This window comes from Oryctolagus cuniculus, chromosome 2 (assembly GCF_051225735.1).
Source record: "Oryctolagus cuniculus isolate XC-2025 breed Fujian yellow rabbit chromosome 2, ASM5122573v1, whole genome shotgun sequence".
NCBI lineage: Eukaryota > Metazoa > Chordata > Mammalia > Lagomorpha > Leporidae > Oryctolagus > Oryctolagus cuniculus.
In genome coordinates this window covers 48890270-48913741 of record NC_142868.1, presented here as the reverse complement: position 1 = coordinate 48913741, position 23472 = coordinate 48890270, and the positions used below count along the sequence as shown (strand labels likewise).

The 23472-nt window shown below is 42.6% G+C and overlaps 2 protein-coding genes across 14 annotated transcripts in view; one reads left to right on the top strand and one right to left on the bottom strand.

The window, feature by feature from the left end:
- The window catches only part of KCTD9 (potassium channel tetramerization domain containing 9), a 31476-nt gene extending 23262 nt beyond the window's left edge, over positions 1 to 8214 (bottom strand). Inside the window, exons 1-2 of one of the 3 annotated variants that reach the window (XM_002709462.5) lie at positions 7931 to 8214; positions 114 to 235 (exon numbers count right to left, since the gene is read on the bottom strand). In XM_002709462.5, the coding sequence (XP_002709508.1) occupies positions 114 to 235; positions 7931 to 7978 (170 nt within the window). In that variant the 5' untranslated portion in view covers positions 7979 to 8214. The remainder of the gene's footprint in view (positions 1 to 113; positions 236 to 7930) is intronic. The other 2 variants (XM_089327230.1, XM_089327229.1) reach the window with 2 other exon arrangements.
- Positions 8215 to 8464: 250 nt separating this feature from the next.
- Positions 8465 to 23472, top strand: part of CDCA2 (cell division cycle associated 2) — a 60111-nt gene continuing 45103 nt past the window's right edge. For 3 of the 11 annotated variants that reach the window (XM_089327228.1, XM_017338004.4, XM_008249412.5), the window contains exons 1-6: positions 8736 to 9228; positions 9605 to 9668; positions 9765 to 9938; positions 11441 to 11595; positions 20560 to 20710; positions 22840 to 23030. In XM_089327228.1, the coding sequence (XP_089183354.1) occupies positions 9605 to 9668; positions 9765 to 9938; positions 11441 to 11595; positions 20560 to 20710; positions 22840 to 23030 (735 nt within the window). In that variant the 5' untranslated portion in view covers positions 8736 to 9228. Of the gene's footprint in view, positions 8599 to 8660; positions 9253 to 9319; positions 9369 to 9604; positions 9669 to 9764; positions 9939 to 11440; positions 11596 to 20087; positions 20113 to 20559; positions 20711 to 22839; positions 23031 to 23472 lie in introns of those variants that run through there. The other 8 variants (XM_070068272.2, XM_089327223.1, XM_008249409.5 and 5 more) reach the window with 7 other exon arrangements.

Below are 23472 nucleotides of genomic sequence, written 5' to 3'. Positions count from 1 at the left end.
CTTGCCAAGATCCAGTTTTCTTAATAGTGATTAAACTACTGTTTAAAGGAAACAACATAACACCAAGGAGCTGAGGGTACACTGTGGACAGCTTATAAAAAGGCGAAGGTTACCTGATCAAAGCAATATCATCGATCAGTCCACCTTTCCCATTATACACACTGGTGGCTTTTATGCCGAGTTTACTGCTGGCCACAGAAAGCAAATCAGACAAAGTTCCATATACAGCAACCACCTGTAAACACATCAGATTAATTTGAACTTATATAATGTATTAGTATAATGTATAAACCATCACACTATAAACAGGGCTAAAAATTACTTTATTCTATAAACGGGATTTTAAGAGTCTTAACAGTGTTCCTTTTTCTTCTAGGATTTACATGTTTACTTAGTGACTAATATTGCAAAAATCTAAAACTAGAGAATAGGAAATCATATCTGACGACAATATACAATCTTAAGATAGGCTAAATAGTATTCCTGTTCTGCAGACAGACAGGCCTGCCCAGGAATCTCAATTCTGACAGCTGAATTTTTTAGCTGTCAACCTGAGACAAACAACTCTTTATGCTTCTCTTGCTTTAACTAGAAAAAGAGAACAGCATCATCTACCGCAGAAGGCTATTAACAGGATGAAATGCGTTAAAGCATGAAGAAAGCTTAGGAAAGTACCTGAGACCTTTGTGTCTGTGACTAAGGCCATACAAACTCGTTTATGTCATGCTTATATCATTCCTTTGTTACAGAAAGCATTCGTTTTGGGGATAGGAATGATTTAGTGTTATTATAATTTACTACACCAACTATCATAAAAAGATATCAACTTTCCACTTCATTTATTTACAATATACTACTTCTATTGTTTTCTAAAAGCCGGAATTTAGCATCTAACATTCTGAATACAGCAAACAACTGGGTGACAATGAATTGATCTGCCCTGCTTGAGTCAGACACAATCTAGATTATGTAAAAGGTATACGCAACTGCTTAAGCAAGACATGAACATCTGTATGTAAGTGAATTTTGTGCTTGAGACATTGTTAACCAAGCATTCCCAGTGGTTGAGGTGTACTCTTGTCCCATAATCAGGTAGGACCTCTGAAAGTTATGAACAAAACGTAGGTAAGCAGCTGCACACCACACATGAACAGCTGACTTCCCAAGAACATTATGTACAGATGCCATACGAGTGAGGACAGCTAGTCCTCTGTCCATCAGTGACAGGATGTGTTTGTCATGACTATGATGAAATACATGAGGCAGATCAACTTTAAATGGAAAAAGCTTTATTTTAACTCACAGTTCTAGATGCCTTATCTCATGATGGCTTTGCAGGTGGCAGAGTTGCAAGGTGGCACAGAGTGCCACGTGGCAATAGACAGGAGTGTGTGCCACTCTGTTTATGTGGTCTCTATTTATAAAGCCACCAGGTTTTGATCATGGGACTCCAACTTAATGATCCAATCCAATCCAATCACCTACCAAAGGCCCCACCCCAAGCACCCTAACGGGATTGGTTCCACTCTCTTTGCAAGTTGGGGCATCTTGAAGGAGAGTTGAAGGCAAATATAATTTAAAGGGAGCTAGGTGGACTATAAAAAATAAAGCACAACAGAAGTGTTCATAAACAGAAAACCAGATAAAATGTGATCTATACACACAATCAAATATTACTTTATTACTTGCCAATAAAGAAAATGAGGGACGGGGATTTGCCTAGCAGTTAAGACATGACTTGGGATACCTGCATCCCTTATCAGAGTGTCTGGATTTAGGTCTCAGCTCTGTTCTCAATTCCAGTTTCCTGCCAATGTGCACCCTGGGAGGCAGCAGGTGATGGTTCAAGTTATTGGGTTCTTGCTACCCATGTGGGAGACCTAGATTGAGTTCCTGGCTCCCAGCTTCAACCTGGCCCAGGCTGAGCTACTGCAGACATCTGGGGGAGTGAACCAGTGGTTCAGAAATCTCTGTATGTCTCTACCTTTCAAATAAATAAAATAAAAATAAATACAAAAGAAATTCTGACCCATGCCACAACATGGATGCATACTGAAAACATGCTAAGTGAAACAAACCAGACACAAATAATTCCACTTACATGAAGGTATCTAAAATAGATAAATACATAAGGACAGAAAGGAGAATATCAGGGTGAAGATAGGAATGGATAATTACTGCTTAATTAGTAGTTTCTGCTTGGGATGGTGGCAAATTCCGGAAGTAAACAGTGGTGATGGTTACACAAATTGTGAATAAATTTTATGTGGGGCTGGCACTGTGGTGCAGTAGAGAGCCAGTATTCCATATGGGTGCTGGTTCGAATCCCAGCTGCTGCACTTCCGATCCAGCTCCCTGCTAATGCGCCTGGGAAAACAGCGGATGATGGCCCAAGTCCTTGGGGCCCGGCACCCATGTGGGAGACCCGGAAGCAGCTCCTGGCCCCTGGCTTTAGGTCAGCCCAGCTCTTGCCATTGTGGCCATTTGGGGAGTGAAGCAGTGGATGGAAGACCTCTCTGTCTCTACCTCTCTCTGTAACTCTTTCAAATAAATAAATCTTTCAAAAAATAAAAAATAAATTATACACTTAAAATGATTAAAATGGTAAATTTTATTATTTTACCATGAAAAAAATGCAAAGCAATTGGCATAGTGTCTTGCACACAGCAGGCATGCCAGAAATAAATGAAACCTGAATAAAAACGTCCCATGTGTCTCCCATCATTTTTCATGTATGTGAAAGAGCCTGGAACTCCGTTACTGTGAATATACATTCCTGGGAGTACGGAGAATACAACAAGGTGTTATTACAGCCAATCTGGTTGTGCTACGGAAAAAGCCATGAAGAGTAAACAGAGAGAAGCTGCACAAATGCAAAGGAGGAAGACATTCCCACAGCAGATGCAAAACTTCTAGTGGGAAAAGTGCTAGGAAGGGAGGTAAGAAGTTCTTCCTATCCAATGTCAATGTTCTTGTTATAGTTGCTATTACACTGAAAACTTTCTAAATTGTTCTCCTTTTCCTTACCTCTGTTTCTGGTTTACCTCTAACTGGTTTTCTTTCGCCTGACATAATCCCCTCCTTGCCCTAACAACTTTCTCCCTCAGCGTTTCTTTCAAATCTACTGGTCTTACCATGTAATTGATGCAAGGCTGATGTACATATGCTCCCATATTTAAACATTATGGCTTAAGATTTTATGTTTTTTTTTTTTAAGTATATCAAATTAAACTGTCGTCTACTTCCATAAGATTTACTTTGTTTTTCCTATGGGTTGGTTTTCTAATGAAAATGCTGGCCACGACAATGTTCTAAAACTGTACTGTCCAACATGAATGTCATTAGCTACATGAAGCTGCTTAAATTTTATTAAAAGTTAAAATGCACTTATTAGTTATATTGGCCATATTTCAAATGTTCAATCCCACATTGGCTAGTGGTTACCATATTAAGCAGTACAGATGTGAAATATTTCCATCATTACAGAAGTTCTATTGGACAACACTGTTCTAAAGAGCAAAATACAAAGAACAGACACATTTTAATTCTTTTATGCTTTCGCGTGAAATAACACAGTAACAAAGTGATAAGAGTCCAATTCAAACCATCAAGTGTTTTATATAATTAGGTTGTTGCCATCTTCCATTTCTTCCCCATTGAAGTCAGGTTTTACCATATGATAGAATAACTCTACAGATACTTTTTGGCAAGGACTATTTTTAAAGCAATCAAAGTATGATAGGTGTGTCCTTGTAGGCTGCTTCAAAGGAGCACAGCCAAGATAAACTGAGTTCCTTTTATTGTCACTTAAATCAGTCCTAACACATATCAACCACAATTATCATTTCACCAATTATTTTCTGATTTCCTACCTGAACTCCAAAAGTTCAATGAAAAAGTTCTAACTTGTAAAAAGTTATTAATTCTGGGAATACAGATAACCAACTATCCCTTGGTAAAGTTGATTAATGAGGCTCAAGTACATAGCCCACCACTACCCTAAACTTTGAATCAAGACAGTAACTGCTACCAGTTTCAATGGGAGGATACACTTGGTTCTGTGTTACAATATCTAGCTTCTAGTAGGGCCTTAACAACTATTTCTGGAATTATGAATGACATTTACATTTCTTTCAGAATCTGAAGTAGACCACACCAGTTTTGTGAGAGTTGGTTATATCTGAGTCTCACTAATATAAAGTTGAAAACCTATTCCAAACGGCCATCTTTGAATAATGAAGTTCTGGTTGACTTACTATTTTCAATTTATTGTTTTCCAAATTTGATACAATCAACCTATATTACTTACATATAACGGTAAAGTTTTAATCTCCACTGCTTTAATGCAATGGGTTCAAATCTGGATACCTCATACCCACAACCAATTTCTGACCTAATTATCAAAGCTAGAAAAAAAGTTATTTCATGGATCAAGAAGACAATCATTAGTACAGAACAAGTATGTTTCCTATCCTCCTTTGTCTGAAACATTTGGCATAGTGCCTGACACTCAGAAGGTGCTTGATAAATATTAGTTGAATAAATGAGCAAGACCTAAAAGATCTACGACTTGTACAGCTCCTTTTTGAGTAATCTGAAGTTTAAAAAAGCAATTTGTGTGCAAGATGTACAGAAAGTTTACAATGACATCAGGTAGCTCAGAAGTTGCGCTAACATTCAGATGTCCTAGTCTTTATTTAGGTTTCCTTAATTCCAACCCTTACAGGGAATATTTAAAAAAGAACAATGGGAATTGTGAACCATATACAGAAGGGATGAAAAGTATACACACAACTGACTCATTCGGAATAATTAGAATACACACACACAATTTAAATTAAAATATTTCAATGTACAACTATAGTCTTCAAATGTTTTTGACTACCCATCCCATCTGTAAAATACTTTTAGGCATGTGTTCAAATACTTCTATATTTATTTAAAAACTATATGCCACTGTTGGAAAGAACCAAGTTTTCCCAGCTGATTTTGAGGGCTTTTACAGACTTGGACTATGAATGGGCCAGTGAGAATCCCCTAAATATTTAACATTAAATTTGGTGAGATTCTGTGAAATACTCCTATAAGCTTGACTTTAAACATTTTTAAAAGTTGAAACAAGAAAAAGAAATTTGAAGTCATTTTTCTTTATCAGTTGTAACATATTTTGAAATGTCTTGCTAATTAGGACAACTTCATCCTATCACTGGATACTGCTTCAAAGAACATTGTACACTTAAGGAAAGGTCAATGGCTAACAGAAATTATTAAATATAACTTTAAATAGTCTTCTTTACAACTTGGCACTTTCACACTTCTGAGATCCAAGAAGATTTTTTTTAATCTCATAGTTCATCCTAGTAGAAGCTGTAGCTCTGCCATTTTGCTGTTGTTTACTTTTGATGGGAGAATTACTGTTGTCTTCAATCAGCACTCTCTTTGAAGGACTCTTTTAAAGTCACTCAGAACTTTTGTGAAGGTTAAGTTAGTTAAAGCTGGATGATAAAAATCTTAATGATAAGCTTCTAAATACAATATGTCAAAATGAACCAATCAGTGAAGAGGCCACTCACTATGAACCTTTTCACAAGTGAAGGCCCTCCCTTCTCTCACAAACAGTGGCTGACATGTTTAGTGGCTGAAGCCTTCTGTCTCCAGATTAGAAAAACTAAGTTTTCATATTTAACATTTTCAAGTAAAAAATATGGATAAAGGTATAATGTTTCTTTCTCAACTCTAATGGATCATCTTGCACTCCTGTGGTATGCTGTCTCTTGGAAAACTAGTGTTTTAGAGAATGCATGGCCCTCTCTTCAACATCAAAAACATTCAGCAAGTACACTTTATTCATCGTGAGCATATGATTTAAAGAACTCTGATTCCCCGCTCCCAGAGTGTGGCAACTATTAAGCAAACTACGAGAGGAAAATTTATTTGACCAGGAAGCAAAAACAGAAACTACGGTAAATAAGGAGACAATGTAAGTACCCCACATATTCCAATTAGTGGATGCGAAATCAAATTATTTTGAAGTAGCCCTCTGTTTCAGTATGTTCTAAACGTGAACATTCTTGTCCGTGACTAAATATGGCTATTTTTTATAAATAAAAATGCGAGCTGATATGTATTACTTGTACTCTAATTTTGGCAAGTAAGAGTAAATGTAATACTGCTTCTTAATCAACTGAGAGAAAACACAAATCTGATTTAGAATATGTTCCTGAATCAAGTAGTAAGGACTATGGCATTGTTTCTTTTAAATATTAAAGCACACTACTATTCTCCAGTTGGATTTTTATGATCTCTGCAACAAAATGTCTATTTTTAATTATTTAAAATCTTTTCCCAATTTTCTGAGACTCTATAGCAAAATATTTTTAAAATAAAATTTAAAACCAAAAATCTATCCTAGTTAAAACTAGGATAGCTTTTTAAAAGACAAATTTTTTAAGGCAGATTTTTAAAAAATATATATTCACAATAATATGGAAAGACCAACTCAGCCAGTTCCTAATGACAAAATTCAGTGGATTCAGGGATTTGGAACACAGTTAAATATTGACGACTAGTTCCAAACACTTTGTCTTTCACGTAATAACTCAGCAAAGATGTTAGATAAAAAGGTCAATCAGAGGTTTTGGAGAACATTTTATGGCTGTAACTTTGGACATACTAACTCTTTCTTCCAGTAACAACATAACTTTTAGATTATGAAGATTAGATAATTCAAAAAGATTAAAAATTAATAATGGTCAGAAATAATATAAACTTTGTGAAGCATATGTTTAAGGTAGTACTCATGAAAATGCAACAACTTGAAATTATGCAAATTCTGCTTTTGTGTATTAAATCTCTAAGACCAGAACACAGAATTACAGCCAACAATCAACACTGTGGTTCAAATTTTCAGAGCATGTTTACTCAAAACTGCAGAGTAGCTGGAAAACCATTTTTATGCCCTCGGATAATTTTGGTATTTAAAAAAACTCACAACTTTTCCAGAATGTGCAGCAAGCAGAATACCGTGGCAAATATTACAATGAGGCCAATCTAGACTCTAAAGGCTTAGGCGCTTCTGAGTATCATTTAGCCACACAATAAATGTCTGCCTTTCACAGTGAAAATTTTCCAAAGCAGCCGAACAACTTTCATGGGTGGGGCAAGAGGCTGAGAAGGCACAGGATTCATTTTGGCTTGCTCCAGCGCTGGAACAATATTCAGCACCACACCCTCAATAAAGGCCTAACACAGCAAAGGCTACTGTCAAGTCAATCCATTTTGCTCTGTTGTCACAGTCCTCTAAGGAACCAAAATAAGGCGAAATAATAAAAGGAGCACAGAAGTTTGGCAGCGGCGGGGCTTGGGGGATTGGGGCACCTAAAAGAGAGGGAGGAAAATCATCAAGAAAACGTCTCAGTTGAAAGAGTCTCCATCCGACCTGAGATGGACGACTCTGTGACTTATCCACTGGTAGTTTACTGCTTTTACCTGCTCAGCCGTACGCGGCTGAGTTACCAGGACCACTTTCCCGAGCAAACCATTACTCAGCACCAAGGGGGCCGGAGGCGCCGTCTGCGGCCAGGGGAAGGGGCGCGGGGTCTTGGGGTGGGAAGAGGACCCTCAGCCCGAGCGCTCGGGGGACAGCGGCCCTCCCCCGCCCTCCCGACCCTCTCGGACCCACACCCCGGGCTCGGGTGCCCAGGGCAGCCGAGGAGCTGCAGGGCAGGCTCGGGCAGAGAAGCCCCGGGGACTCGGAAGCGGCCGTGGGGACCCGGCGCTGCCCTCCTCGGCGCCCCCCGCCCCGGCGCACGCCAACCTCCCACCTTCCAGCCCCTCTGCCCAACTTCAGCCCCGTGCCCTGCCCCCGGCCAGGGCTCGGCCGCCCTCGCCCCCACAGCGGGCCCGCCGCGCCTCCTCCAGACCCGCTTACCTTTCCATTCTTGGGGCTGCCGTTAAGGAACAGGGTCACCCGCCTCATCGCGCTGCCCCCGCCGGGTCCTGAGTGAGCCGCCACCCTCCCACCTTGTCCTCCTCCCACCTTCCTCTCCTCCCGCCCTTCCCCTCCCTCCACCCACTCGGGTTCTCCTCCCTTCGCCACCTTCCTTCTCTTGCGGACACACCACACACACAAGCACTCCGGGTCCCACACCCCGGGGTTGGCCGGTCCTCCTTCCCACCCCGCCCCTAGGCGCCTCAGCCTGCCTGGGGCCCTTCCCCCACAGCGCCGAGACGGACCGTGAGCTTCACCAATCAAACGCCGTCTCCGACCAGAACGCAACCAATGAGCGGCCCTGGATGGGTGGGTTCTGACCAACCCAACTCGGACGGAGGGAGGGAAGAAAAGCTGAAGGCGAGTAGACGGGAAGGGGACTCAGCCAATCAGAGACGAAGCTAGAGTCGAGCGGCGGCTCTAAGCATGACTGAGCAGGCGCACACCCAAATCTAGGTAGCGCTTATCTGCATAAGAAGGCGGGGTTTGAGGAAAAAGAGTGGCGCTCTAGAAGGGACCCAAACATCAGTAAGCACCGCCCCCTTCCACTACCCTTCCCACATTTCAAGCTAGCGAGGAAACGGCTGTTATCGGGATTGGCTAATTGGGTAAGAACCGGCCCGTCGTCCTGTGGGGATTGGTCAAATGATTCTTTTTAAAGTTTGCAGTATCCAATAGCAAGGTGGGAGGCGGAGTTGCAGCCTAACCGAAAGGTCCCTCCGCGGGGCTCTCACAGAAAGTAGTCCCCGTGGACACAGGTTGCCCGAAGGTGTCTGTCTATGAGTGCGTCGCCCGAGGCTCTAAGTGATTTCTCTCTGAGCCCGGCTAGCCGGTTCTTGGGGACGGCGAGAGAGGCTAGCGAGTCGGGGAGCACGCGGACACGTGCGGGAGGGGCAGCGGCGTAGAGATTCTCGATAACGCCGGCCGGAGGGGGCGGGCCCGGCGATTTGAATCTGGCCGCGGGCAGAAGGGTGGCGGGGCCGGCTGAGGGGTGCAGCAGTCGCCGCTGGCTTCGGGGCCCGGAACGCGCGGGGGCCAGAGTAGCTCTTGGGCTGCTGGCCAGTGCGGACACTTCCGGGTCGAGGCGCCGGGGTCGGAAAGTCACGGCCACCGCGACACTGGTCTGCTGCCGGGGACGCTGAGGTGGTGGACGAGAGGGGTCGGAGGTGTCCCGGTTCCGGTTTCGCTGGCGGCTCCGCGGATCTGGTTCTAAGCGTGCTGGACCTCTGCCCCTGGAGGTACTGGTTCTCCTCCGGCCTGCTGTGAGTCGCCTGCGGTGCTCTTTAAATTGCAGGTTCTGGGGAGGGGGCTCCGGTCCGGACGTGCAGGATTAGAATTTCTGGACACGTTCAAGACTGCCTCCCTAGTGGGGTGCCAGGTGATTCGGGTGTTCCCTGAGGTGGAAAATGCCGTGGCCCGTGGAACACTGACCTGCTTTGTTCTTCCTGAACAGCAGTTTCTTAACACTTTTTAATTGGAGCCCCCGAAGTACTCTCTTGATAATGTATTTGTAAGGCGGTGTAGATCGTATTAAAGTTCAGTCTGGATTAAATTCTTGATTGACGCACATTTAACTTAGTAATGGAGGTTTTTTTGTTTGTTTGTTTCCATTAGATGGAAACTGATTCGAAAGCCAAGGAGCACCTTGAAGCCAAGGAGTCTGCTCCTGCTAATGCTGGTAGGTGGAGAGCTGTTGCTTCTTTGTGAAAGGTAAAAGTTCAGATATTTCTGTTCCTAAAGATGCTTTGCTCCTGCAACATGGTGTTCGTTTCAGAAAATGCCGCCTTCGTGTGGGAAGCTGGGAAGTTTGGGACGCCCCAGAAGCATGTGGCAGAAGTGAGTCCTCATTTTTGCACCCCTGATGCTTCTAAGACACCTTTGGATTTTTCCACCGTAACTGTAGAGCAGCTGGGAATTACACCTGACAGCTTTGTGAGGAACTCTTCAGGTAAGAAACCTTATTCCCTTGCCAGGCTTTTCTTTTAAGATAACTTTAGTACAGGTCAGTTTTATTTGTCTGCACTGTCTGTTTTAGGGGTGTGAATTGTGCACACTTGCTTGTTCAGGGAGCCTCTGCACATGCATAGCTCGTCTCGCCTAGCAAGGGTAACAGAGTTCCAGGATATCCAGGGTGATCATGTCCCAGGTCAGGTCAGAGTTTGTGTTCCATGCCCATTCTGGAAAAGGATGTGTGTGGGAACCACTTTTTCATCTAACACTTCGAACTCAAAAGGGTGCATAATGTGTGTCATAATACGTTTTATGTTTATGTGTAGCAAGTAAGAGGACCTTGAAGAGCCTTTAAGATTCTATAATACTGAAAGATTGGAGTGTGCCCCCCTTCACAAACCATATTCAGAGTACCACCTCAGGGGCCAGGCTGTTTCAAGCCTTAGAAATGAAATCCACCTGTGAAGTCTGACTCAGATGAAGAAGTAAGAAATAGGGCAAAGGAATTGGATTAGAGAACAGCATTTAAAAATGGGGGAAAGCTGGGGACGTGAGAGTAAGGGCACCAGAACAGTTGATACATGACTGAGACGAGGCTGGAGTGGCACACTCTTCTGTATTTTCTCAAGAGTTCACTCTCAGACCTTTCAAAAGCTGGATTCATTTTTTTTTTTAAAAGATTTATTTGTTTATTTGAAAGGCAGAGTTACAGAGAGAAAGAGGCAGAGACAGAGAGAGGTCTTCTATCTGCTGGTTATTCCCCAGATGGCCTTAATGACCAGAGCTGAGCTGTTCCAAAGCCAGGAGCGTCCTCCAGGTGTCCCACGCAGGTGCAGGGGCCCAAGGACATGGGCCATCTTCTACTGCTTTCCCAGGCCACAGCAGAGAGCTGGATCGGAAGTGGAGCAGCTGGGACTTGATCTAGCACCCATGTGGGATGCCGGCACCACAGGAGGCGGCTTTACCTGCTATGCCACAGCGCCGGCCCTGGATTCATCTTTTGTGTTTAGACATAAGGCAAAAATTCAAGGTGGTGAACTAAAGGGCAGAAAGGTATCTAAGAGAATCAAGGTTGTCTTGAAGAATTAAGAATAGGAGATACATTTGCCTAGATGAACTTCTTTCAGGCCTTCGGAATAAAGCTCATTCAAAATTAGAAGTTTTTCGTCAGTAGCTACCCATTAGCCACCTCCATGTGCAGAAAGAACACAAATGATAGCTATTTGTTAAGATACATGCATGTATTCTTGCAGCAGCTATTGAGTAAATGCTGTGTATGTGTTAGTCAGTGTTCTCTGAGTGTGGACTAAATCAGTGGAAAACACAAAGACTTCTGTCCAGTAGATCATGTGGGAACTACCTTGCCGATAGTTCTCCATATAGCCTTGTGTACCAGGTGGTTACCGTCTTTTCCCTGTCAGGCTGGCCCATCCTGGGCATTGGACATGATTACTAGTGATTGCCTGTTTTGTTCTGATTGACGAGAGAGTTTCCTCATAGGAAAGTCAGCATCCTGCCTGAAGAAATCCAGACGGCGTTCTGCAGTTGGTGCCCGAGGCTCTCCCGAAACAAACCATCTAATCCGCTTCATTGCTCAGCAGCGGAGTTTAAAGAATGCTGCGAAATCTCCTTTGGCACAGGATTCCCCTTTTCAGGTTGGATTTTCTTCTGATTTCTGCTAAGAGTTTTTCTAGAGAAAGAAGAGATGTTTTGCTCTGTGATGAAGCTTTCATGCAAGGCTCTTCTGAACCTGTTTTAGATCTGAGGAGAGAACGTTTTCTCTGTGTCTTACAGAGAATATGTGTTTTGCATAAATGATGATGTTGAGCATTCTAAGTTCTGAGACCAGGATAGAAATGGGTTTTGCAGGAACTTTGTAATTTATTTTGTAAGTTTTTTCCTTTGTTAATGTCTGTTTTCTATAATGAGGTAAAGCAGTGTTCAATTTTTTTCTTTTAAAAATAGTTTCTGATTTTTTTTCAGAGCTGTTATTATTGGTGTGTTGAGACAAGGGTCTCACAGGACAAAATTCATTTGGGACACTATTGTGGAAGAAGCAAACTGCTTTTTTTATTTCCTCCAGGTTTTTTTTTTTATCAACATAATGCTCATGTTGAAAATGTTAAATAGTAATATAAGGTTTATTATGTGAAAGACACATGCCCCCAGCTTCTGTCTTGAAGACAGTCCCTTTTGACTCTTGGTATTGGCCTTCCTATTTTAAAATAATTTACTTTTATTGCTACTTCATTTTTGTGTGTTTCAAGTGAGAACCACTTTGAAACAGCTATTCTCAAAGTTTGCCATGCACAAAAAAACCCATGAGGTCGCTGAGTCCCTTATCAGGACATCATTGAAGTCTAAACTATATTTGTAATGGTACTAAAATGATTTTGGGCTTTTTTTATTGATGTGTGCAAAACCAATGATGATGCCTCAGCATTAATGAAGGCATGGGCCCCAAGCTGTCATTGAATTTGTCATTGCTAGGCATTCACAGGAAGCAGAAATGCCAATTTCAGTATATGTCTTTGATGAAATATTAAAGGTTACTAGTTTTTTTATTTTTATTTTTATTTTTTATTTTTTTATTTGACAGGCAGAGTTAGAGAGACAAAGTTCTTCCTTTCGTTGGTTCACCCCCCTAAATGGCCGCTTCAGCCGGCACTGCGCCGATCTGAAGCCAGGAGCCAGGTGCTTCCTCCTGGTCTCCCATGTTGGTGCAGGGCCCAAGCACTTGGGCCATCGTCCACTGCTTTCCCGGGCCACAGCAGAGAGCTGGACTGGAAGAGAAGCAACTGGGACTAGAACCCGGCACTCATATGGGATGCTGGTGCCGCAGGCAGAGGATTAACCAAGTGAGCCATGGCACCAGCCCCAGATTACTAGTTTTATTAAATTTCATCCCTTAAGTATCACATGGGATGAAATGGGAAGTATGCATCAGTCACTCCATAGGTGCCTACAGATGTATGATGGGCGTTTGAGGAAAACATTTGTGTGATTGAGCTATGGGCCAAACAAACCACTCTTCCTGGAACATAATTTTTACTTGAAAGGACAATTGATCCACAATTAGACTTGGAAGTGTGGTTGTTTTATAAAAAATGAACCATGAATCTGGCCACAAAAATTAAAATATTTACTAGTGAAAATTTTATTTTTTAAGAGAAAATCAGAGTTTTGGAAACATAAGCTTGACAACTGCCCCACAGTTAGACTTGATGATTGATTGATAAGTGTATTCATGAATGTGATATGTTGAAACTGCTGAATAAAATGTGTTAACATTTGGAAGATCCTCATGATTCATTGAACTAATATTTTCCAAATGAGTAGCACATACTGTTACAAAATCATGCATAGGTACAAGTATGAAAGTTCATTGACATGGATTCATACTTGGCATTTGCAACTAACCTTTAAGAATATTTTATTTCTGAGATTTATTTATTTGAGAGACAGAGAGCTTCCTTCTGCTTGTTTACTCTCCAAATGACTGCAACTGCTGGGGCTGGGCCAGACCAAAGTCAGGAGCCAGGATCATCTTCTGGGTCTCCTATGTGAGTGCAGGGGCCTAATGAATTTGGGCTATTATTTGTTGCCTTCCCAGGCACATTAGCAGGGAGCTGGATCAGAAGTGGAACATCCGGGACTCAAACTGGCACCCATATGGGATCATAGGTGGCAGCTTTACCTGTTCCACCACAATGCTGGCTCCCAAGAAAAAAATTTTTAAGATTTATTTATTTGAAAGGCAGAGTGACATATGTCTTCCATCTGCTTGTTCATTCCTCAGATGCCTGCAACAGCCGAGCTAGGCCAGGCCAGGAACTCCTTTCAAGTCTCCCAGGTGGAAGGCAGGAACTTGGCCATCATCTGCTACTTCTGAGGCATGTCAGCAAGGAGCTGGATTGGAAGCAGAGTAACTGGACTCAAATGGCACTGTAAGGGATGTAGGTGTCCCAGCTGGCAGCTTAACTAGCTGTGCAATGATGCCATTGAGCTGTGTGTATTAATAGATTTCCACTACTCTGAAAAGGCTGTTAAGGAACTTTTGATCTATATAACCAATATAAACAAAGAGTCCAGAGTCCACAATTTTTAAGAATAGAAAAGGGGCAGGGCTGGCACTGTGGCCTAGTAGGCTAAGCTTCCTCCTGTGGCACCGGCATCCCATATGGGTTCGTGTCCTGGCTGCTCCTCTTCCAATATAGCTCTCTGCTTATTATGTCTTGGGAAAGCAGTGAAAGATTGCCCAAATGTTTGGGCCTCTGCACCCGCATGGGAGACCCTGAAGAAACTCCATTTCCTGGCTTTGGATCAGCCCAGCTCTAGCCCTTCTGGCCTTTTGGGGGAGTGAACCAGTGGATGGAAGACCTTTCTCTGTCTCTGTCTCTCTCTGTCTCTCTAACTCTGCCTCTCAAACAATAAATATTTTTTTAAAAATTGGAAAAGGACCAAGCTGTTAATAGGCTACTTGAAATACCTACATTCCCTATCTGAGTGTGAGTGGCTGTATTAAGGTCTGGATTTCTCTCTTGATTTCAACTTCTTACTGATGTGCAACCTGGCATGGAGCAGGTGATGGCTTTAGTTGGATCCCTGCCACCTATGTGGGAGACTTGGATTGGGTTCTTGGCTCCTGGCATGGGCTTGGCTTAGCCCCAGGTATTGCTGGCATTTAGGGAAGATCTCTGTTTCTTTCTACTTTTCAAAAAAAAAAAAGCCAGCACCGCGGCTCACTTGGCTAATCCTCTGCCTGCAGCACTGGCACCCTGGGTTCTAGTCCGGGTTGGGGCACCGGATTCTGTCCCGGTTGCTCCTCTTCCATTCCAGCTCTCTGCTGTGGCCCAGGAAGGCAGTGGAGAATGGCCCAAGTCCTTGAGCCCCTGCACTCGCATAGGGGACCAGGAGGAAGCACCTGTCTCCTGGCTTTGGATTGGCGCTACACGCCGGCCATAGCGGCCATTTGGGGGGTGAACCAACGGAAGGAAGACCTTTCTGTTATTCTCTCTCACTGTCTAACTCTGCCTGTCAAAAAAAAAAAAAAAAAAAGAAATGAGAACTGCTGTTGTAGTAGAAAAGAACATGGAATCTGGAACAATATTGCTTGGGTTTGATTCTTGGCTTTGTTATGAATTAATTGTGAACTTTGTCAAGTTATTTGGTGATAATAATAGCAAGGATTTTAATGAGAATGATTAAGAGATAAGATGTGCTTCCAGCAATGCCTGTGACATGAATGGTATGCTTTGGATTTGCTATTGTTATTTCTATGAAAAATAGATTTTTTTCCTCACGTTTCCTACCCATACATGTCCCAACACTTTCCCCACTCCCCGTCCTTCTAATACAGTTATAATTTTTGTTTAAATCGGAGTTCAGTATGCATTATTTAGCACGCTATATTTTTCTTTTTTTTTAAATTTTTTTATTTTTTGACAGGCAGAGTGGACAGTGAGAGAGAGAGAGAGAGACAGAGAGAAAGGTCTTCCTTTGCCGTTGGTTCACCCTCCAATGGCCGCCGCGGCCGGCGCACTGCGCTGATCCGATGGCAGGAGCCAGGTACTTCTCCTGGTCTCCCATTGGGTGCAGGGCCCAAGTACTTGGGCCATCCTCCACTGCACTCCCTGGCCACAGCAGAGAGCTGGCCTGGAAGAGGGGCAACCGGGACAGAATCCGGCGCCCCGACCCGTAACTAGAACCCTGTGTGCCGGCGCCGAAAGGCGGAGGATTAGCCTAGTGAGCCACGGCGCCAGCAGCACGCTATATTTTTCACAAACTGCTAGTTGCTGTGCTGTGATTTCCTTTTTGGCACAGCTTTTGTTTTTCCTAGTAAATGAGTACTTCTTTCTGTTTGTTTAGTCTTTTATTATATAATCCCATCCTGAAAATTTGAAGTCACAGTAAACCTATCAGTTCATTTTCTTGGAGACTTCTGTGTAGCGTGATCACTGTTAAAGCTTGCTAGACAGATGTCTTTTGTGACTTCTTTTAATTCATCCTCAGTAATTCCTTTTTTTTTTTTTTTTAAGATTTATTTATTTATTTGATAGAGTTACACAGAGAGAGAAGGAGAGGCAGAGAGAGAGGTCTTCCATCCACTGGTCACTCCCCAATTGGCCGCAATGACCGTAGCTAGGCTGATTAGAAACCAGGAGCTTCTTTTGGGTCTCCCGTGTAGGTGCAGGGGCCCAAGAACTTGAGCCATCTTCTAGTGCTTTCCCAGGCCATAGCAGAGAGCTGGATTGGAAGTGGAGCAGCCAGGACTTGAACCAATGCCCAGATGGGATGCTGGCACTGCAGACGTCAGCTTTACCTGCTACACCACAGTGACAGCCCCAATAATTCCCTTAGATTGTCCCATTTGAATCACCTGTTTTCTTGTTCTTGTATCTTTGTTCATTTAGTTCCTCATTTTTTTCTGGAAATGCTGCAGGCTTTTTTTTTTTTTTTTCCCCAAGGATTTATTTTATTTGAAAGGCAGAGTTAGAGAGATCTTCCATTTGCTGCACCCCAAATGACCCGAATGGCCTGGGCTGGGCCACACTGAAGCCAGGAGCTTCATCTGTGTCTCTGATGTGGGTGGTAGGGGCCGAAGCACTTGGGCCATCTTCTGCTTTCCCATGCATATTAGCAGGAGCTGGTTTGGAAGTAGAGTAGTCAGAACATGAACCAGTACCCATATAGGATGCTGGTGTCACAGACAGCGCTCAGTAAGCACTTGCACCATGACGCCAGCACCAAAAGTCTGCTTATCTGTTGAAGTTTGATCTGCCAGCACATCTGATTATCTTTTGTGTTGGAATAGAAATCTAGGTTGAAATTTTTTCCATCAAAATTTTGAAGGCAATTCTCCAATGTAATTTAGTTTGCAAAATTTGAGTCCTGATAATTCTTTCATTCAACAAATATTTTAACTCCTAATTCCTTGTTTTTTTCATTCTGGAAGTTCTATTGTGACATTACAACATTTAGTGATATAATATGTCTTCTGTTGTGGATTATTGGGGATATAATAATTTTAAAATTGTTTTTCTTGATCTCTTGGGTTCTTTTTCACTGCTTATTTCATTTTTTGAACTGTGTTGTGTTCAGATACCTGCTGATCTTTGACTGTTGATAGGTAAGAGAGAGACACTGTGGAAAACTACTTGGGAACTCCATGTGCACAAACAGAATTTGTTGACTAGTAGAGTGCTATGTAGGGCAAAAGAGCCAGCCACATTGTCTGTGACAGGACTCCGAAATGTCAGCATCTAGGGGGCTTTTCCCTTTGGCTGATCTGTTTTCCCTAAGAAAAATTCTTGGTGGTACATACCTGAGCCCTAGGACTCTGACAGTTAGTAGGAAAATATGGATGGAAATATCACTGTTCATTGAGGAGATGTGACACCTCTGTCCTCTGTGCTCTTGGAGTTCTTGAGTCTTGTGTCTCCATATTCTCTCCAAAACTATTTGTGGAGCAATCGAGAGGGTTCAAGATCTTTGGCACAGTTTCAACCTTTCTTCTGTTTGTAGTCCTACCCGTACCCTTATTTCAGAAGTATCTGATGCTGTGGGGTCTGTAGCAGGTCAGTTTGTTTCCTGTTAGTTCCAGCTTGCTCTAGCAAGTCAGGTTTTGTTTGTTGACTTCCCCTGTCAGCTGTTTTTTTCCCACATGGACCTGATCTTTTTTCCTGTGTCACACAGGTCGGTCCTTCTTTCATTTGCTAATTCTTCCCCTTCTTCAGTTTTGCTGTCAAAAAATGCTGGAGTCCCCAGGGTTCCTCTCTGCTCCCACATCTTTGCTTCAGTCATTTGTAGACTGATGGCTCCAAAATGTTTGTCTTCAGCCCAGAGCTCCTGAGAGCTCCAGATCTAGTTGCCAGTTGTCTGTTCAGTATCTTCATGAGGGTGTGTGATAAGCATTTCAAGCATAAATATGACCAAATCCAAACTAGATTTCCACTCTGCCAGCTCTTTCAGAGCACCTCCGCACCTCAGTCCAAGTCATCATCATCCAGTTGGCCAGATATCTATTAGTCTTCCTTGCTTCTTTTCTTTCTTGTATCCCTCATCTAAATCACAACCAACTTTAGGTTGCATTTCAAAAACCTATCTGTAATTTCTCACCTCTCACAGCTCCACTGCTACATGCTACATGTACCTTCATGTGATTATTGCCAAGACTCCCAGCTGCTTTTTCATCATTGGTCTCTTCTCCCTTTCTCTAATCCATCCAGCATTTCACATAGATGTCAGAGAGATGGATTTTGTATAAATCTGGCTAATCACTAGCTGCTTGGAACTATCCTGTATTTTCTTGATATGCTTGAATTAGACTGTTTCCTGAAGCCTTCACATTCACTCCCTGAGTTGAGTCCTGTCTGGTGCTGGCACCATCTCCTGGTCTGTTTCCATTCACTGGGCAGCCTGGCTTCTTCCAGCAACCACCCTGTTTTTTTTTTTGGGGGGGGTGGGGCTTGGCTCTTGTTCCCCCTCCCTCACTGATCACTTCCCTTAAACTACCTTTTCAACTCATATGTTACTTCAGATGGAGTTTTGTTCTGACTGAAAAGTCATAACTTTTAGTCACTTAGTCACAACAATGCTTGATCTTCTCTGTAGCACCTCTTGTACCTGAAACTCTGTATTCCCAGAATTTCACTCTAGAATGTAGTTTTCTTCCTGGATCCTGAGCTGCTAGAACAGTTTCTGGTGTGTAGAAGGGGTGTTGGCAACTGCCCGACACCATTCATTAGACAAAAGCATCCAGAAAGCAGTACGTTTGGACTTTTCATCCATGTATCATGTCGCCACTGTTCTCTTTCTCCAGCAGAAAATAAAAATAAATTTGGCTGGAGAAACTTAGAATTTGTTTTAAACAGCTTTCAAAGAGTTCTGAGTTATACTTAGCCCTACTACAGTCTAACATGTTCAAATATAAGTTTAAAAAAAATTCAAGGTAAAGTGTATAACTCTAAGATAACCTTGTCTCAACCAGATGAGTTGTGCAAAAGCCTTTTATGCATATTATGTGTTGTTTGCATCATAAAGGTTTACATCATCAGCATATTTGAATTTAAAGTGTTCTGGTCTTATGTCACAGAGGGTTTACTTTATGAGTGAATTTAACTGGGAATAGACTCAAAGGTGTGAACAGTTCACCATCAAACATGGCTACGAGATGTTAACTGCTTTTTCTTCATGCAATATCTTCAAAGGTAACTTTTACTTTACTATTGCCCATTGGTGTAAGAGGAAAAAAATCTGAATAGTAAACTTATTTGATGTATAATCACTACTTCCTTCTGACTGCCATAATTTTTTTTTTTTTTTTTTTTTTTGATAGGCAGAGTGGACAGTGAGAGAGAGAGAGAAAGGTCTTTCTTTGCCATTGGTTCACCCTCCAATGGCCGCCGCGGCTGGCGCGCTGCGGCCGGCGCACCGCGCTGATCCGATGGCAGGAGCCAGGTACTCATCCTGGTCTCCCATGGGGTGCAGGGCCCAAGCACTTGGGCCATCCTCCACTGCCCTCCCTGGCCACAGCAGAGAGCTGGCCTGGAAGAGGGGCAACCGGGACAGAATCCGGCACCCCGACCGGGACTAGAACCCGGTGTGCCGGCGCCGCAAGGCGGAGGATTAGCCTAGTGAGCCGTGGCGCCAGCCTTTTTTCTTTCTTTGACTTGGACACATTAGCAGGGTTTCCAGAAAGCTTGTGAGTGGTCACCATATAACTTAGTGTCTAGGTGAATAGCTTTTTTCAACCCCCAGGACATGAACCTTCTCCAGGTCCCATGAAATCATGACAGTTTTAGCAGGGGAGAGTAATGCGAGAGTGGGTCTCAGCACTAGTGTGGAGCCTCAGTGTCTCCTTCTGACCTCCTGGACTAGAGGGCATGTGTGGCCTGGAGGTGTGTGAAGACACCAGCTTGGACAGAAGGAGGTATGCCAAGGCTGACGTGCAACAGTAGTGCCCCTCAGTTGACTCCCACTGGGCACTATCATCATAACCCATGGGAAAATTCCTAGATAAGTAGATTTCTCCTCTCCCTTCTTCCTGGCCCCATCTCTGGTATTCACTGCTTTCTTTGTATCATCAAATAGTCTCTCAGGTTGGTCTCCCTCAAACATCTTTGAGCTGAATCTCTTTCCCTTTCAGATTTATTTTGCTGAGAGTATCTCAGGTAATGAATACTAAAGTAACAATGAAAGCCTTTAAATCTCTGAGAATCCTTCTAAGAGTTGTTTATACACCGTGTATTTGGGATGCATTTTGTCTGGATGCCTTTTTAAAACATTTAGTACCAGTGCCAGACTTCTGCGTGTGATGCATGGGTCTGGAAGTATTGGTGTTCACAAGCATGTCGCCACGCAGCCCTCTGCTGCACACTGCTACTACTCTTAGCTTAGGTTTTGCTGAACACTGTGGGAGGAATGGAAGGGAGACTGCAATGATTACAGCATGCCCGCTATTCACATGGAAGATGCTTCATTCCAGGGAGTAGAGCCTTGCTGCCTCCATTGATGACTTCTGACCTTCAAAAGGCCCTTGTGCATGTAGTTGTGGATTCAGTGGTTATAGACCTAGAATATAGAAACTTTATGACACGCTCTGGTTTATACTTCAATAGGGCAGCCCTGGACTGTATGGAAATGTTAATTCCTTGCGAGAGCGAATATCTGCCTTCCAGTCAGCTTTTCACTCCATAAAGGAATACGAGCAAATGGCTGCCTGTCCAGACTTCTCAGAGGCACAGAGAGAGATGGAGACAGCAAATCTGAGTGAGTAGGAATCATTCATCAATTTTGACTTCTATGCTTTTAAAGACTTGATTCCACAATATAAAGAAGATGTATCCACAGTGTAAAAGTAATCATCTTTTTAGAACACAGTTTTATTTTATCATAGAACCTGACCTTTTTTTTTTTTTTTTTTTTTTTTTTTTTGACAGGCAGAGTTAGACAGAGAGAGAGAGAAAGGTCTTCCTTCCATTGGCTTACCCTCCAAATGGCAGCTATGGCCAGCCCGCTGCACTGCGCCACGCTGATCCGAAGCCAGGAGCCAGGTGCCTCCTCCTGGTCTCCTATGCGAGTGCAGGGCCCAAGAACTTGGGCCATCCTCCATTGCACTCCCGGGCCATAGCAGAGAGCTGACCTGGAAGAGGAGCAACCGGGACAGAATCCGGTGCCCCAACCAGGATTAGAACCTTCATACAGAAAGTCTGGATTTCTGATGTCTCTTAAAAAACCTGATACCAGGGATTTTTTTTTTAAAGATTTATTTTATTTATTTGAAAGTAGAGTTTCAGAGAGAGAGAGAGAGAGAGGTCTTCCTTCCGCTGGTTCACTCCCCAGAGGGCTATAACAACCGGAGCTACGCCAGTACGGAGCCAGGAGCTTCTTCCAGGTATCTCATATGTGTGCAGGGGCCCAAGGACTCGGGCCATCTTCCACTGCTTTCCCAGGCCATAGCAGAGAGCTGGATAGGAAGAGGGGCAGCCGGGACTAGAACTGGTGCCCAAATGGGATGTTAGTGCTTCAGGCCAGGGTTTTAACCTGCTGCCCCACAGCATGAGCCCTGATCGATACCAGGCATTGTTAAGGCTTCATTTTCAGCTGGTCATAATTAAGTTTTCAGTTCTGATAAGATCAACTAATTAGTTGTTTCAGCTTAGGGCATATGGCAAATTTGGGTTGACAAACCTTTATTTTTACAGAATCACTAAATTTGGCAAGCATTTATCTGAATTCCAAACACCCAACACTCATGTTTAGAAATGTCTCCAGCCTGATATCTTTTAATAGTCTGCCGTATTCTTTACTTTAGATTGGTTATTTTTCAGTCACATTTAATTTTTTTTTTGATCACAAAGCATTCTAGTCAGAATTCCACAAAATCCTGACCTTACTGTAATCATAATCATTCTTAAGGTGTTTTACACTTTATGGTTCTAAATGATTTTGTTTTGACATCTTTTTTTTGTTTTTGTTTTAACATCTTGAAACTTCTTGAAGTGCATTTCAGCACCTTGTGTGCTGTGCATTGTTTACTCAACAAATGTTATTCTTCTATTTCTACTGTACATGACCCATTCAGATATTCTGATCTGTAAGTGTAATTTGTAGCTTACCTCTTTTAAGTTTTTGTATGGATTTTTAAATGTATTTTATGTCATTGTTATAATTCTGCAGATTCCTTTTTTGTAAGAAGAAAGAACTGAGGCCAATTTTTTATGTGTGTGTGTGTTTTTTTGTTTTTTTGTTTTTTTTTTTACAAAATTATACACAATCAAAACAGAACAGTATTAGAAAATGAACATTCGTGGAGCCAACATTGTGTTATAGTGGGTAAAGCTGTGGCCTTCAACTTTGGCATCCCTTATAGGCACCTGTTCATGTCCTGGTTGCTCCACTTCCCTGATAATGGCCTGGGAATACAGCAGAAGATGACCTAAGTGCTTGGGCCCCTGTCACCCATGTGGGGAACCCAGAAGAAGCTCCTGGTTTTGGCTTGGCCCAGCTCTGGCTGTTGTGTCCATCTTGAGAGTAACCCAGCAGATGGAAGATCTCTTTCTCTCTCTCTCTCACTCTCACTCTCACTTTCACTCTTACTCTCACTCTCAAAAAAAAAATTCCTTACAGTGTTCAAAACAGAAGGTTTCATCATGGATTTAAAAGATACCATATCACTAATACAAATTCATTTGTAATAATTTATTATCTTTTAGTTGTAATGTTCTCCTGCCTTTCAGCTAAATTTATTTTTTTGAATAAAAATGTGCTAGAATTTCCATTGAATAGACACTAACACTTGATTTCCCAAACTTAACAAAATTTTAAAATGATCCTCTAAAAGAAAATTTTGCCTATGTTATGTCATTTTTTTTTTGGTGTTGTGTGTGTTGCCGTAGATGAAGACATTATTGAACGTCAGCAGCCTGGGCTTCTTGCAGAGATACCATCCAAGCGTCGGAGAATATCCTCTCAGAGTATCTCTGATGAAGACCTAACTGATGCCGAAGGCAGAGTAATGGCTCTCCATATTTTCAACATTGATACAGGCAGAGTATGCACAATTGAAACTTCTACAGGTTTCTCCAAGGTAATTTATTTACTTTGCAGGGAGGAACATGAAGCTTAGGTTTTCTGTATAGGCAATTTTTAGATTGCCAGGGCCTTTCTTGAATTTTGGTTCCTTTTTCTAGCTTATAGTAACTGGCATTTTAAATTGCACACTTATGTCTGTTTGTGTATGTTTCCTACAAGTTTTATTGTTGTAGGTAGGTTTATTGCTTATTAGAAAGTGTTTTCATAAATAACTTGTTTTTGATTACTAAGTCAATAAAAAGATTGAGTCCTGAGGTCTTCTGCCTATAGCTGTTCTAGAAGATGATGATTTAACAGGGAATACATCACAGTCCTGCCCTCAAGCAGCTTTTGGTCTGTTGGGAACAGATTATGTCATCTCTGCTGATAAATAGGATGGAGGTTATATATGCTATGTGCTCCTCAGATCTGGGAGTCTTTGGTTTCCTTTTGCTGTC